Below are 15,582 nucleotides of genomic sequence, written 5' to 3' on the forward strand. Positions count from 1 at the left end.
AACACTGCTCGAGAATACGTCACTATCGACAGCAATAACAAAAGCCACCTTACCACATCTGATGTTTTGAGCAAACTGTCTGATGTTTTGATGTTGAAACCTGCTGTTTTGATGTACATACATACATAGCCTACAGTTAAATCGCCGCAGTAACAACTATTGCCCGATCAGCTGATTGCTAGTCGATAGTGACGTAGACTGTACAGTCGCACGCTTCGCAGCTCACGCCCATTCCCGTTTTGAAAGCTTTGACAAAAGCACGCGCGGAATGCTGATCAGACCGCAATGGGGCAAAATTTTATTCAAATTTGTTTTATGGTAGCATCTTAAACACAAAGAACGTGTACAATCGCCAAGTCAGGTTTTTCCTTTAGTATCCCTTTAATGTTCTGCTTTCTTGGGCCTTGCGATCTTATGAGCGCTGCTAAACTAAACAAACTTTTATGTTTTCTTTTGCGACCTAAACAGCGCGTGACCTGTTATCTTTGAAGTGGCGCCTTCGAATTTGCCGCACTTTGATTTGTAAAAAGCAAAGATTTGTAAAAATCGATTGTTTCAGTACTTTCAGTACGGGTTTAGTTTGTATCGGTCATGTTCATTATGATGTCATATTCACATTCCCTTACGCTGACCCTAAACTGAAGTTTGATTGTGACATAACGAAAGCGAGACCATTCGGAGAAAAGATCAAACGTGGCTTTCTCTCACCAGGAATTGCCAGTGTGTGGCAGTTGCCGTAGCAACAACAGTGCAGAGAGTATCGCATTTTTTTAACGCAGCGTTGTTGCAGAATTGCTTTGTTCTGTCGGATACCTAGCGAGAGACATAGCGTAAAACAAAAAGTTGCGCTGCAGTTGGTTGGATAATTTTTTACGTTTAACGTGTTTACGTTTAATAAAAACGGAAATAATTGTAACGAGCACTTCGTAAGTGTCATGAAAACAGGGTGGGCAAAACATATTTTGCCCACCCTCGTTTCACGGCCGGGTGGGCGTCGCCCACCCGGCCCACCCTATTTCGACGCCTATGAACTGACCTACGAGTTCAAAAAAAATGCCTCTATCTCGTAAGTAAATTTCAATTTCAGAGCAACAAGCAATTTACAACTAATTTAATAAAGACATAATGATCGTAGACTGGCGGAGACTTGTGTACTTGCTTCGATTCAGAAAGCAACGAGTCATCGGGCGCTATTTGGTTGTGATTGAAGTCTGGTTGCTCGCTTTGTGAAAAAGCTATCAACCTCAACTTTTGCTTGTAAATAGACAGAGATATGTTCTTTAAATTAGCATTTATTAAATTCTGGTATCTTCAAAGCTATTTTTCGGGTAAACGGTTAAACTCGGTCAAGTTCACCTCTTTACCTAGAAAATATTTTTAACTTTTAGAGTCTGGCTAACCTTTATTTGGGTAGACGATAGCTTGTGCTTTCCAGCAAGGGTTCAATTGTAAAAATCGAAGCAGAAACGACAGAAATATGCTCTTGATTAAATGCTGGTATCTTCAAAAGTATTCTTTGGATAAATAGTTAGTCTTTTCTAAGGAGATATGTGGTGTTTTTCGGGCCTGTGTTACATTGCTTTGCACAGGTGAGATCTTGTGCTTTGCAGAAATGCTTCAATTGTTAAAATCGAAGCAGAAACAAGCAAATCACAACTCATTTATAAACGGCGGACACTTCTATGGTTGTTATCATCATGGTTGACTGCTTTTTGCCCATTTCACCATACTTTTTCACTAATTTTTTGGTCGATACCTCTCCATGATGTCATCGTTTCTTCTCCAAGACGTCATCGGTTTTTTAACCAGGGCGGGGACTTGTATACCAGCTCCCAAAAAAAAGCAACCAAGAAATCAAGAATAAAATCGTCTTGCAAAACTGGTAAAAAGGAAATAAGACAGCACCATGACGAATCGGATGATGATGATGAAGACATGGCAAATGATTGTGTAAAATGCAGTGCACAATATGACAATCAACCACCAAGATTACAGGAACAATGGGCTGGCTGTGACAACTGTGAACGTTGGACATGTCCGTTCTGTTTGCCCCATGGCTTTGATGTTGACGTCGACTTTTTCTGCTCATTATGCACCCAGTAAATTATTGAACATTTTAATAAAACAAACAAACACTAGTCCTCTGGTCTGACTATGTTTAACTGTTCAATGGTGTGTATATTATTTAGGTAGGCACATTGTATTGATAAAGTCACATGTTCTACACAATACTGTTGCAACTTTAGTTCGATTATCGCACATTTTTTTTAAAACATTAGTGATCGTTAAAACCCCAGTTCATAGGGGCTATACCAATCGGTACCTCTAAATACCCATTGTCAGGCATTGTCGGCTTTTTGGGGGATTGTGGAGCATTTCTAGGGGGAGTTGTGGAGCATTTCTAGGGGTTGTCGAGCATTTCTAGGGGTTGTCGAGCATTTTCAGGGGTTGTCAGGCATTGTAGAGTAGCTACTTTTAAGCATTGTTAGGAATTTCCAGGCATTGTCAAGGATTTCCAGGCATTGTCAATCATTATCAGTGGTTGACGGGTTTGTTAGGCATTATAGCATTTTCAGGGGTTGTCAGGCATTGTAGAGTAGCTACTTTCAGGCAATGTCTATAATTTAAAGGCATTGTCTAGAATTTCCAGTTTGTTAGTCAATATAGAACATTTTCAGGCATTGTCGAACATTTTCAGGGGATGTCGAACATTTTCAGGGGTTGTCAGGCATTGTAGAGTGGCTACTTTCAGGCATTGTCGTAATTTCAAGGCATTGTCTAGGATTTCCAGGCATTGTCGATCACGATCAATGGTTGACAAGCTTGTTAGGCATTGTCGGAAATTTTCAAGCATTGTCGAACATATTCAGGGGTTGTCGAGCATTTTCAGGTGTCAGGGGTTCTCAGGCATTGTAAAGTACTTTAGATTCATTTATTTTTAGCAAAAGAAATGGACACTAATCGAAACAAAATGCATTTAATCGAAACAATTATGCATATTAAGCAAACAAATATCACCATCCATCCAATCGTCTCTTTCGCCTGTCTATCTCATATGGACATTGGACAAATGGACAAGGGTGTCCGAACACAAGCCAAAAAGCGTTTGGATACCCAATCATTTTAGTGCTTTACTGAAAGGTGGGGCATTCCATTTATAATCATCAGATTTTTTCAAATTTTGTAACCACTAGTCACAGATTTTGCTTATTTTGACATATTTTATACATACTAAAAAATGATGACAATAGCAAAAAAAATTTTTGAAATATCTTGACTGACGGCCGAGATAGAGCACTTTGAATTTTTCGCCACTAGTAGGATTTTAGGAGGCGAGCGCACTGATTTTTTCATTTTGCACATTAGTTTTTTGGCAATAACTTTTCGTCTTGAAGGATTTTTACAATGAAAGTAAGTATTTTACCATTTTTGGACCCAAGGAATTCATATTTGAAGTTAAATTTGCAATAAAACAAAGATTTGAGTGAGAAATTTAGGTTTAAAATTTTTTTCAATTTTTTTCTCTCTTCCCGCTTCAGACAAATTTTTTGGGATGTTGGCAAAAAGTTACAAAAAAAATTTTTTTTGTATTGAACAAAACAACTATTGCACCATAATTTCACTAAGTTTGGTAGATGTAAGTTTTGTTTGAAACGAAATATTTCACTTGAAAAATCACAACAGTTTTGTATATATATCAGTACCTTATCAAATTTTATCAATGAAATTGCCAATTGGTGATACATTATAATTATTTTGTACTATTGGTAATTGTGCACCATCTTACTCATTTTCCTTTTCTCTGCAGATTCTAGACAAATATTGAATATTATATGCCATAATTATTTTGTAACTTAGTATACTATGGAAAGTAACAAAAGCTGTTCAGTAGGTCTTGCTTTCAGGGATGAATGTCATAAACTTACCTTCACAAGATCAAAGCAATTACTCAACTTTGATACTATCAAAGAAGAAATTCTCCTCAAATGGAGGTCTGGGTTACGGCATATTGATAAACTTGAAACTGTGTGCATGCACCACTACAAATGCTTTATTGGCAAGACATTTGAAAAAAAATTTTCTAGGTGTTCTGATATATTTAAAAAACACCAAAAAAAGGTCAAGGCAAACCATAAGGTGACTATAGCAATGGCTGAAAAACTGGAACTGCATTCTATTAAGATTATTCCAGGTTGGAAATTATGTGCTGTCTGTTACCAAATGGCCAAAAACATTGATGTAAGCATGTCATTCAGTGAAGAAATGTCTCAAGCCAGTTCTGCAAGCAGCACTAACAGCGAAGAAGAAAACGAACAAAAACAATGTGCGAAACGTTGCCTTGACAGTACATTTGATGCCTGTCAGTTATCTCCTATAGCTTCTCATGCTATACCAAAGAAGCAAAGAAAACTGCAGGCCAAGCAAAAGATCAATAAAGTTGTGGAAAGATTGGAGGATGCTTTCAACACATCCATTGGCGAAGACATAAGCCATGCTCAAAAACACACTGAAGTTATAAAATCTGAGGTAAATGCATTAAAAAAGGATTCAACAGACTTATTTAATTTGATGATTGAAATAAAAGAAAAAATGATAACAGAACATTCAAACAAGAAAAAGCAACAACTTTTAACAATGAAACCCAAGTCATGGACTGTTAAAAAGACTGCTGATTTTTTTGAAGTGTCAGAATATCTGGTGAGGGAAGCGCAAAGCCTAAAAACAGCTAATGGCATTTTAGCAGAACCAACATACAAGAGTAGAAACAAGTTGCCACAATCAACACTTGAAGCTGTTGCTGCATTTTATGAAAATGATGAGTACACTAGGGTTATGCCAGGCAAAAGTGATTGTGTAAGTGTAGCAAAAAATGTTTACAAGCAAAAACGATTAATTCTTTGCAACTTGAAGGAACTTTATTTTGCATTCAAAGAGAAATATTTTGATGTTAAAATTGGCTTTTCAAAGTTTTGTGCCTTATGCCCAAAATGGTGTGTCAATGTTACACATGGTGGTACACATTCAGTGTGTGTTTGCACTCAACACCAAAATACGATTTTATTATGCAATGCTGCTAATCTAAAGCAAAATTACAAAGATTTGATGGCTATGGTAGTATGCAGCACTAAAAATAAAATATGCATGGTCCATAGATGTGAACGTTGCCCTGGAAAAGAATTTTTACATAATTTTTTAACAGAAAAGCTGATCGGCGAAGTTGGAGATGACATGATTTACACACAGTGGCAGTCAACCGATCGAACAACATTAAAAACCCTAGTTTCTTCTCCATCCAGTTTTGTAGACAGTCTTACTGAGGCAGTAGAAAAACTAACCGCACACTCATATATAGCTAAATGCCAATCTAGATATTTGTCAGAACGCAAGCAAAGTTTAGATCTACATAGTTGCATCGCTCTCCTGGATTTTGCAGAGAACTATCAGTTCGTAGTTCAAGATGAAGTGCAATCATTTCACTGGAATCAAAGTCAGTGTTCGTTACATCCAGTGGCATTGTATTACAAAAATAATGAAAATGACCTTATCCAAATTTCTTTGTGTTTTCTTTCAGATGATTTATGCCATGACACTGCATTTGTTTATAAAATTTTCGAACAGATCACAACTTTTGTAGGTCAAGATCTGAATGAAGAAATAAAAAAAATTGAATACTTTTCAGATGGGTGTGCTGCTCAATACAAAAACTACAAAAACCTGTTGAATCTTTGTTACCACAAAACTGACTTTGGAATGGATTGTTCATGGAGTTTTTTCGCCACTAGTCATGGTAAATCTCCATGCGATGGAATAGGAGGAACAGTTAAACGATTGGCAACTAGGGCAAGCCTTCAAAGACCTTATAACGACCAAATTCTTACATTTAACGATTTACTGAAATTTTGCAAGCAGCACATAAATGGCATAAGATTTTTTGACATACAAAGAAGTGAGCTTGAAGTGATTCGACGGGATCTTTCTGAAAGGTATGCACAAGGCTCAACTGTTCATGGCACAAGGTCTTTCCATCATTTTGAACCACAGTCTTTAAACACTATTGCCTTTAAAAGGATCAGTGATGATACATATTTTACTGGTATACATAAATTTTTTGAAACCACTCCTCCCTTTTCTTTTAAAGTTAGTGATTATGTTGCATGCATATACGACTCAAACTGGTGGATTGGTGTGGTGAGTGAAATATTCAATGAAGAAGGAGATATTAACATAAAGTTTATGGCACCTCCCGGTCCCTCCTCATACTTCTATTGGCCAAGGAACGATTACTGTTGTGTGCCATCTGAACATATTTTGTGTGTAGTTTCACCTCCTACCCCTGCAACAATATCGGGTCGTAATTACCAAATAGAGAAACAAGACTTTGAGAAAATTCTACAGCTTTTCAGTGATTTCATGAGTGAACAACGATATCATTAATTGTCTGGTTCATAATCTTGTTTTTGTACTGGATGTAAATTGGAAACTGTACTGCCAAAAGACTCTTTGGTTCCTATTTTCTTATTGAATGCAAGCAATGCATACCAGGACCAAACAAACTCTTTAGCTATCTTTGCAACTGCAGCAATTGTGTCACTTGTTTTTAGCCATGTTGATTTTGTTTGTATGTGTTATTTTTAGCTAAAAAGGAAGGAGGGTGCTTCAGCATTGTCTGAATAGCTTTCTATATACTGGTTAGAAACAGACTAGACAATAAAGCAGCCTTCTTCTTGGATATCTATGTGGCAGATGTATTCACAGTTCTTAAATGTCAAAGTGTTTATATAGAGATTTTTGCTCGATTTTTCATACTTATTCTACCAAAAATTTTGTGATTTTCCAAGTCAAATATCTTCTTTTAAACAAAACTTACATCTACCAAACTTGGAGAAATTATAGAACTACAATGGTTTTCTTCAATGGAAAAAAAAATTTTTTGTAACTGTTTGCCAACATTCCGAAAAATTCGTCCGAAGCGAGAAGAGAGAAAAAAATTGAAAAAAAATTTCAAACCTAAATTTCTCACTCAAATCTTTGTTTTATTGCAATTTTAACTGCAAATATGAATTCCTTGGGTCAAAAAATGGTAAACTACTTGTTTTCATTGTAAAAATCCTTCAAGATTAAGAGTTATTGCCAAAAAACGAAGGTGCAAAATAAAAAAATCAGTGCGCTCACCTCCCAAAATCCTACTAGTGGCCAAAAAATCAAAGTGCTCTATCTCGGCCGTCGGTCAAGATATTTAGAAAAATTTTTTTGCTTTCTTCATAGTTTTACATTCTCTATCACACAAACAAAAATTAGCAAAATCCATTAGTAGTGGTTACAAGGTGTTGTTGATTATAAATGGAATGCCCCAGAGGGTAAATTCGTGTATGCTGTATAACGTTTGTGAAGCTTGTTTCAAAAAGGCTACACCACAAACACTTTTTTATCAACGTTCCACAATGAAAAGGCATTATTTTTGTTTCAGTTGAAACAGAATCTGACGCTGATGCTTTGGTCGGTTCATTGAAAATAATTGCAGAAATCCGTGAAGAAACTGTAGCCTCAAGTGTCACATACTAGGGTAAGTTTTGCAGAGCTTAGCTCTTTGGCATAATCACTTTCACTGCTACCATCATAACGGTTATACACGACAGTAAAGTAATAATGCAACAAAGCTCCACGAAAGTTCCTCTTTTATCACTGTGCTGTCATTTTAGATGCTGAACTACAATCTTCTGAACCACAATTGCCCCCTTTGAGAGTTCCTTTATGCGAAATCCAATTGCCTAAAAAGTTATTAAAAAAATACCAAAAGGTTCCGGACAAACAATGATTGGTTTACCGGCGAAAAGATCACAACAATGGACCCGTTTCATTTTATCTCATGTCGAGAACTGAAAAAACTAAAAGTAAACAGGTGATATCCTCACTAGCCTACCTCATCAAAATAAATATTTGAAGTAGCCTATGTAATAGGCCTGAACATGCAAAGCAATGTATTTGCAGAAATTTAGCTGTGTGATCGGACAGCAATAAAGTAGCTTACTTGCAGTAAAACCAAAAAACTTAAATGTGTTGCGTAGAGGATTGCAACAGTCACACTTTAATTATTCCGAATTGTCCTCTGCAGTTGTTCTCAGTTGGTTCACCAATTTGCCTGTTGCTGCATTAAAAGGAAATCAATTAATTTCTAAAGAAGATACGAACACATCCTGAGTTAGTGCCCATCGAATGCCTCAACGAAATGTAGCAATATCATCTGTGAGGCATTACTTCACGTTTGAGGGATGGCGCAGTGTACGGCACTTCATGTCTGAACTACAACATAACGAGTCATGGACTTGCCAGATTTGCTGTGATGACCACGGAGGTTTGTCCAGCATTTGTTGTGACTGTTGTTTGAGATGGACTCACCTACAAAGCATGGGAAGAAGAACTGCTCCGAAGAAAAAAAAATGGTTTTGTTGCAATTGCCACTAAAACATCCAACCACATGACCTAAAGGCAAGTTTTGAGATCAGATATAATTTCTATTTAACCTCATGTGAAAGAAACGTTTTCGCAAGAGTTATGGCAAAGTTGTAATTTCTTAACTACTCCTGCCATATAGACTACACAGACAATTTACGAACATTGGCGCAAGCGTTCCTTTACGTGAAATTCAACTGCCTAGAAAGTTATTGAAAAGAAGCAGACCAAATGGTTCCGGACAAACGATCATTGGTTTTAACAGAGAAAAAATTGCGACTCAATGAACCCATTGTATTTCGTTTCATGTCGAGAACGGAAACGATTGCGCTAGGCTACTCCAAGCTTACTCTGAGCCACAATGTCTATTTAGAACAAAGCGACGTAACAATAAAAAGGCATGGAACGGCTATAGTTATAGTTACGACGCCATAAGTATAGCCACTTCCATTAAACACTTGACGTTGGTTTAATGTTTTTATTGCAAAAACATAGTAAAATTGTCAAAATCCATATCCACTCCGCTTTATCACATCATTCCACCACTTATCACAGTTTTTTTTTCTTCCCAATAATAGCTGCACCCGTTTCGGTGACGTCACAGCCTGTGGTGACTTCTTTGACCAGGGTGGCCGATTCTATAGGATCACCAGAAAGTGACCACATTGTAAATGTAGTCAGAGCAAAACATTTGCAATCTTGTAAAAAAATTGGCGTTTTAGCATCACCCAGTCAAAAGTTATAGCAATTCTAAAAAAATGTTGGTGCTCTTTCACAATTCGCCCTGTTGGTCAACTGGTTGATGACGTTAATATACGTCACACACGTTGGAATGGACTATTATAAAGTAGGAAATAGGGGGTGGAAATGTACTGAAAAACACCTGAAGGAAATTGTCTCCCATTTATTTATTTGTTGTTCAATTTCAACAAATTTCAAATTTGCTATAGTTGGAAAGCACAAGCATAGATCTAACCAACTAAGTTAATAACAAGTCCTAAAATAGTACTAGCTCCATCTTGTGGCCACCTAAACTTGACCAATTTCAAACCATTATCAAAAGTTTACTTTAAATGATAAAAACATTAAACGACAGCCAATTAAAAGAACATGTTACTGTGTATTGAAGTATTAACTTTCATGTTTATATATATCTTATTTAATATGCGAGCAATCATTGTTCGAAGACAGCCCCCCAACGAAGCTTTCGCCCAATGCATGTCAATGGCGAATCAATCTACTTTGAAGATTCACCCTGCGTGATTGCGATAATTAATTGTCTTCCATTTATTGATTTCTTGTTCAATTTCAACAGATTTGCTATCGTTGGAAAGCACAAGCATAGATCTAACCAACTAAGTTAATACCAAGTCCCAAAATACTACTAGCTTCATCTGGTGGCCACTTGAATTTGATCAAATTCAAACCATTATCAAAAGTTTATTTGCAATGATAAAAACATTAAACGACAGCCAATTAAAAGAACATGTTACTGTGTAAGAACTGAAATGGGCTTCGTCATTTCTTATTTATCCAGAGTTTTCGGCTATTTAAAATGAATGCTGCTGCAGAAGCTTGATGTTCAATAGATTACATCAATAAAGTTTTTTTATTATTGGTCATCACTTGCACCTTATCTTTGTACTTTCTCTGGGATGGGGTATTTAACTTCATACAGTACGTACTTGAGTGATTAAACGTAGTGGTAAGAGGCATACTTTTGTTTAGGAAAACTACATTGACCAAGTTCTGTTACCCTTGTAACTCCTCTACTAACTTTAAATATGCATCGATATCCAAGCTTGATATCATGTGATTAACGAGTAAAAGGAGGAGACAAATTGACAAAAATAGAAAAAATTGCACTGCTTTGGGGTGGATGCATGACTAAGCTCCCCTTTGGCCTGGTACTGAGTAGGTCATGAAATTGTTTAAGCTCCACATTGCGTTTTACAAAGATCACGTAATTTACTTACTGTGAATTGAGATCAATAGACTTATTTCTGTGGGCCTGTGGCTGCAGACTCTTAACCTCTCGCCTTGATCCGCCACAAGTTGTGAAATCACATTTTTAAGGCGAATGTTTCAGTAAGCATTTGAAATTGTAACAACTTCATCAGCCGTTCCTACATATGTTTCGTGTAGACCTGCAGAACAACAACATCACTTCTGAAACGCTCCTTCTTCGAAAATCTAATTTGGATCTCAAAACGAGAATCAAATTAATTCTTCATTGGGCAAAAGATAATTTACCGCAAAGAGGCATTCAGGATTACACGAAAGTTGGTCCTACAACAATTGTGCAGGTGCAATGGATGGCGTTTCTACGCGAGGTTTGTCAGTTAATGTGGCTTTTACATGTTGTCCATTGCAAGGGACGTGATCTCAATATCAATAGTGTGTAACTGTAAGGCATTGCGTATTCACTATAGCAATGTTTGGCATTAAAAAATGTTTATTTGAAGATGTTTCCTTTAAAGTGGCATACTGTAATGTTGGAACCATAGCCAGTTGCGTACGCAGGATTTTATATTTAGGATTTTATAGCATTCTATATTTCTGCGTAGGCTACTGCAAAAAAACTAGCAGATCACAGAAGAATTATGATCACAGAAGGTGAGTCCTTGGTGGCCAGACGAAAACGAGGAAATCCACAAGGGCGCCCAGTGCCACAGCAGAGATCTTCTGTGAGATTGACATCACAACAAAGTAAGTTATATATCATGTGCATTGTGCATGTTTACACACTACAACTGGGTCTGCTACTATTCGGTGAGTCCGATTCGGTGAGTCCGATTCGGTGAGTCCGATTCGGTGAGTCTGATTCGGTGACTTCCTAACTTCTAACCCAGAGGCGGGCAACATACGGCCCGCGGGCTGGACCCGGCCCGCGACGGGATTTTAAGCGGCCCGCAGACAGTTTCCGGTCTTAACATGATAATGTGGCCCGCGGCCACACTCTGCCGCAATCCCCCACTACTTGCTTCCTACGTCAAATAATAGTGACTGTTAGTTATTCTTTGGTTCTTTGTTTTCGGTTTTTAGTCAAGTGACAAGCATGTTGTGTTTCGACCTGACAACGGATATATTATGGTTTTTGGAGATAACAGAGAAAGATACAGAACATCCTCAACTCAGAAATTCAGAATGGCTATCAGATCTGGCGTTTTTAGTTGATCTCTTTGAACATAATTATGAATGAATTGAACGCCAGACTTCAAGGGAAGGGCACTTTTACTCACGAAATGTACTCAACAGTGAAGGCATTCAGGGTGAAGCTAAAACTGTTTTCTCGCCTGCTTAATCAGAATATCGCAACACCCTTTCCAACACTCGAAACTATGGTACCCCAGATGATGACAATTGAGAAGTACACTAATATGATATCTGCACCAGACAATAAATTTGGTCGTCGTTTTGAGGACTTCCAGAAACTTTCTGCTGAGTTTGATCTCTTGTCATCACCCATTACAACTGACTTTGAAAAGGTGCCGGATTTGATTTGCAATTGCAATGTGACTCACCCCTGAAAGAGATATTCCAATCTAAAAGCATTGACAAATTTTATGCGTCTCTGAATGAGTCCAAGTTTACCAACCTGAGGAAGATGGCCATGAAACTATTGTTCTGTTCGGGTCTACATACATTTGCGAGCAAACATTTTCGATCATGAACATTAACAAGACAAAGCCGAGACCCAATTTCACTGATGTTCATGATGTGCAGTCTTTACTGAGGTTTCTACATCCGACATGCAGCCAGAATTCAAAAAACTTGTTGACAACTTTGATCGACCACAAATGTCTCATTGACTTCAGCAGCTTTTGAAGTAGGCCTACATTACGTTAATTGTTAATAAATTCTTTAATACTGTTTTTGGTCTCTATGCTTTAAACTTAAAGTTTACATTACATGGAATACAATTTATTCCTTGTCTAGGTGGATGAATACGCGATTAATGTAGCGATTCATGAATCCGGCCCGCCAAGCACTTCATTTTCCCATATCAGGCCCGCCGACTGGAGAAGTTGCCCGCCCCTGTTCTAACCCCTAACCTTAACTCCTAACCCCTAACCCTAAAACGGCAATGATAATTAGGCTATAGTACCCGATAATTTAAAAAAAGAATTGAAAAAATCCCCCGTTAAGGGATCGGACTCACCGAATCGGACTCACCGAAACGGGCCATTCCGCTACAACTAGGCCTACGCCTAATCAACTACGTTCGAGCAAGTGAGCAATATTACTTGGGCTTGGGATTTGAAGGAATATTTGACAACACTTTTATTTAACCTACCCTCCTTCGGGCACGTTCTTTTGCTTCTCATGCCTGTAGATATCCCTAGTAAAATTGTGCTATTAAAGAATGCTTCATTGTAATGGTACTGCGGCGGGACACGAAATGGCCCGTTTGGGTGAGTCCGATTCGGTGAATCTGATCCCTAACGGGGGATTTTTTCAATTTTTTTTTTAATTATTGGGTACCGTAGTCTAATTATCATTGCTGTTTTAGGGTTAGGGGTTGGACGTTAGGAACTCACCGAATCGGACTCACCAAATAGTAGCAGACCCGACAGGACAGGGCTACACTGGAGGCAGAAATTCTACGCCACATCGCACCAGGAACAGAGAAATTCATTCCGATGAATGGGGTGCATACTCTAACTTGTCTACTGAGTGTTTCTTGTAGTTCTATTTTAAAATGACATACCATACACTAATATGTAAACACTTCACGTAGATTAAGTTAAACATTAAATGGATTGGATCAAGTACATAAAATGCATGTAGATTATACATTTGAATAGACTACGTGTACTGAGAGGAAAATGTGTAGGGGAGATGTGGCACCTATGGCACGACAATTACAAACCTGGACTAACAACAAATAAATGCCGAACACGCCCATTAAAAAAACAATATATTTTTCTGTTTAATATAAGATTTTGTGTGAAAAGTATTGCCCTACCTGCCAAGCTGATACAACCTGCAGACTTTACTACAAGTAGCACCTAAATGAACGAGCGCCAAAATGCTCCGCACCTAAATATCCAGACGCCACAGTGTGCGCGCCTATTTGACCGGCGCCTAACTGTCTGCACCCAAAAGACTTGTCTGGTCCTAAAAGACTTGCTCCCATTTTAAAGCAAATCATGAACTAAAGCAATTTTATTGCAAAGTTTAGTCATTGTTTCATAACATGAAATCAAAACAGTGATGAGTGTAGGCTAATATTCTTTATTGTTTTTTTTTTCATTATTAAAAAGTGTCAGTCAACTGTCCCATTGGACACTTTGCTAGATACTTCAATTGATTGTCAAGGGTATGATGGAATAAAAAAAACTCAAAAGAGAATCTTTTCAGACATGATGATGATGACATGATATGATAAAATAAGACACTTTAAAGCAGTGGTCTTCAACCTTTTTTACAAAATCGGCCCTTTGTTGAAAGTGCGGGTCCAAATCGCCCCCTCAAACGAGGCCTCGAAATTAACGGCGGCCGTGGCCGCCGAAGGGTTCAGAAACGGCCACCGAAAGTAAGCTCTGCTCGACCGCAGGTAACTCGAGAAGGATACAAGTAACTATCGAGGGCTTTGTATGCGTATTGCGAAAGCAAAACTCGTTTTCTTCTTATTACCATCGGAGATTTGGCTCGTTAACGCGAAGCGCTGAAGCAGAAAACTTACGTCAATCATGGACGTTTTTGTTGCTGGCCGCCGGAATCGCTTGCCGTTCGGCCATACTGGTTGCCGGGTGGAAAAGTTAAGTTCGAGGACTGCGAAACGATTGCCGTTGTACAAAAGTTCATGTCGCTAAAAATTTACATACAAAACTTCAAATATCCCAACAATATAAATAAGCAAAAGCAACCACATTTTATTGAAATACAACAGCTCGTGGAAGCTAATTAATGCGACCCTTGCACCTGGTGCTTATTTGCAAGACTAGTAATAGCTGGGTGCAAGCCAGTCAGCTTAAGTCGAATTGCATTTCCTCCAGTCTTGTTCATGTCAAGTTGGTTTCGGTATTTATTTCTCATGTGCAATACTTCACTAAAACCTTGTTCAACAATGTATGTCGAAGGAAAAGCCAATAAATACAACTTCACTTTTGCCCATAGTTCCGGAAATCGATCATTGCACTTGATCCAGAAATCTGCCCATCCATGTGCGAACAAAAATTGCTCGAGCTTCTTCGTCACTTTGCAAGTCGATAAGTAGTTCCTGCATGGCAGAATCACATTCGTTGACTGAGATGTTTGCAGTAAATGGTTCTACCAGCCATGGAAAAACTTCAAGATCAAGCAGATCTTTAAATTGAGCGTACATGTCTTTTTGAACAGCTTTCCGGTGTTCAATGTAAATGGGCAAATGATTGTCTGTTACATCAACCAATACTTTTGACAGTCGAGGAAAGTGATGGAATTCTCTTATGTTCAGGGTTTGTTGGTAAAGCTCCAGCTTGCTCATTAGGCCACGTATTATTGTTTTGCATTGAACCAACGTCGCATTTCTACCTTGGAGTTTGTTGATTGCGCTGTTAATTTTCTCATAAAAATCTGCTAAATAACTGAACAAACCAAAAAGTAGTTTAAGGATCCAGAACGATCTTGATCGATAATTGCACTCGGCCTTACCAATCGCCCCCCTAAACAATAAAATCGCCCCCCAACTTCAAAAATTGTACAAATCGCCCCCGCAATGGCCAAAATTGCCCCCCGGGGGGCGATATCGCCCCCATTGAAGAACACTGCTTTAAAGGTTCAATGAATTGAAATCTAAAAAGGTATATACTTTTGGCATGATCTATATCAGGGGTGGGCGAACTACGGCCCGCGGGCCGCATGCGGCCCGCGAGACCATTTTATGCGGCCCGCCGGCACTTGCAGAAACTACTACTCATCACTTATTGTTTTAATTAAACAGGTTACATGACAAAATATTATTCCCTTTACGAGTGTGTTTTTCTCTTCAGTTTCAGTGCGTAAACACACACACGTCAGTCGCGCATGTATTGCAACATGCTCTCACGCATTGTTTGATTCAATTGTTTGATCATAAAATAGAAATACGGTAGCGGCTACCATAGGCCTACCAGTACTTCTACTTTCCTCAAAATAGCTTTTCAT

The 15,582-nt window shown here is 38.2% G+C and overlaps 1 protein-coding gene across 1 annotated transcript; it reads right to left on the reverse strand.

Moving 5' to 3' along the window:
* Nucleotides 1-14,587: 14,587 nt before the first annotated feature.
* Nucleotides 14,588-14,923, reverse strand: LOC145785903 (uncharacterized). Its single transcript, XM_082597599.1, has one exon. The coding sequence runs from the start codon at nt 14,921-14,923 to the stop codon at nt 14,588-14,590; it is 336 nt and encodes a 111-aa protein (XP_082453725.1).
* Between the last annotated feature and the right edge of the window lie 659 nt (nt 14,924-15,582).

This window comes from Aplidium turbinatum, chromosome 16, assembly GCF_918807975.1.
Source record: "Aplidium turbinatum chromosome 16, kaAplTurb1.1, whole genome shotgun sequence".
NCBI lineage: Eukaryota > Metazoa > Chordata > Ascidiacea > Aplousobranchia > Polyclinidae > Aplidium > Aplidium turbinatum.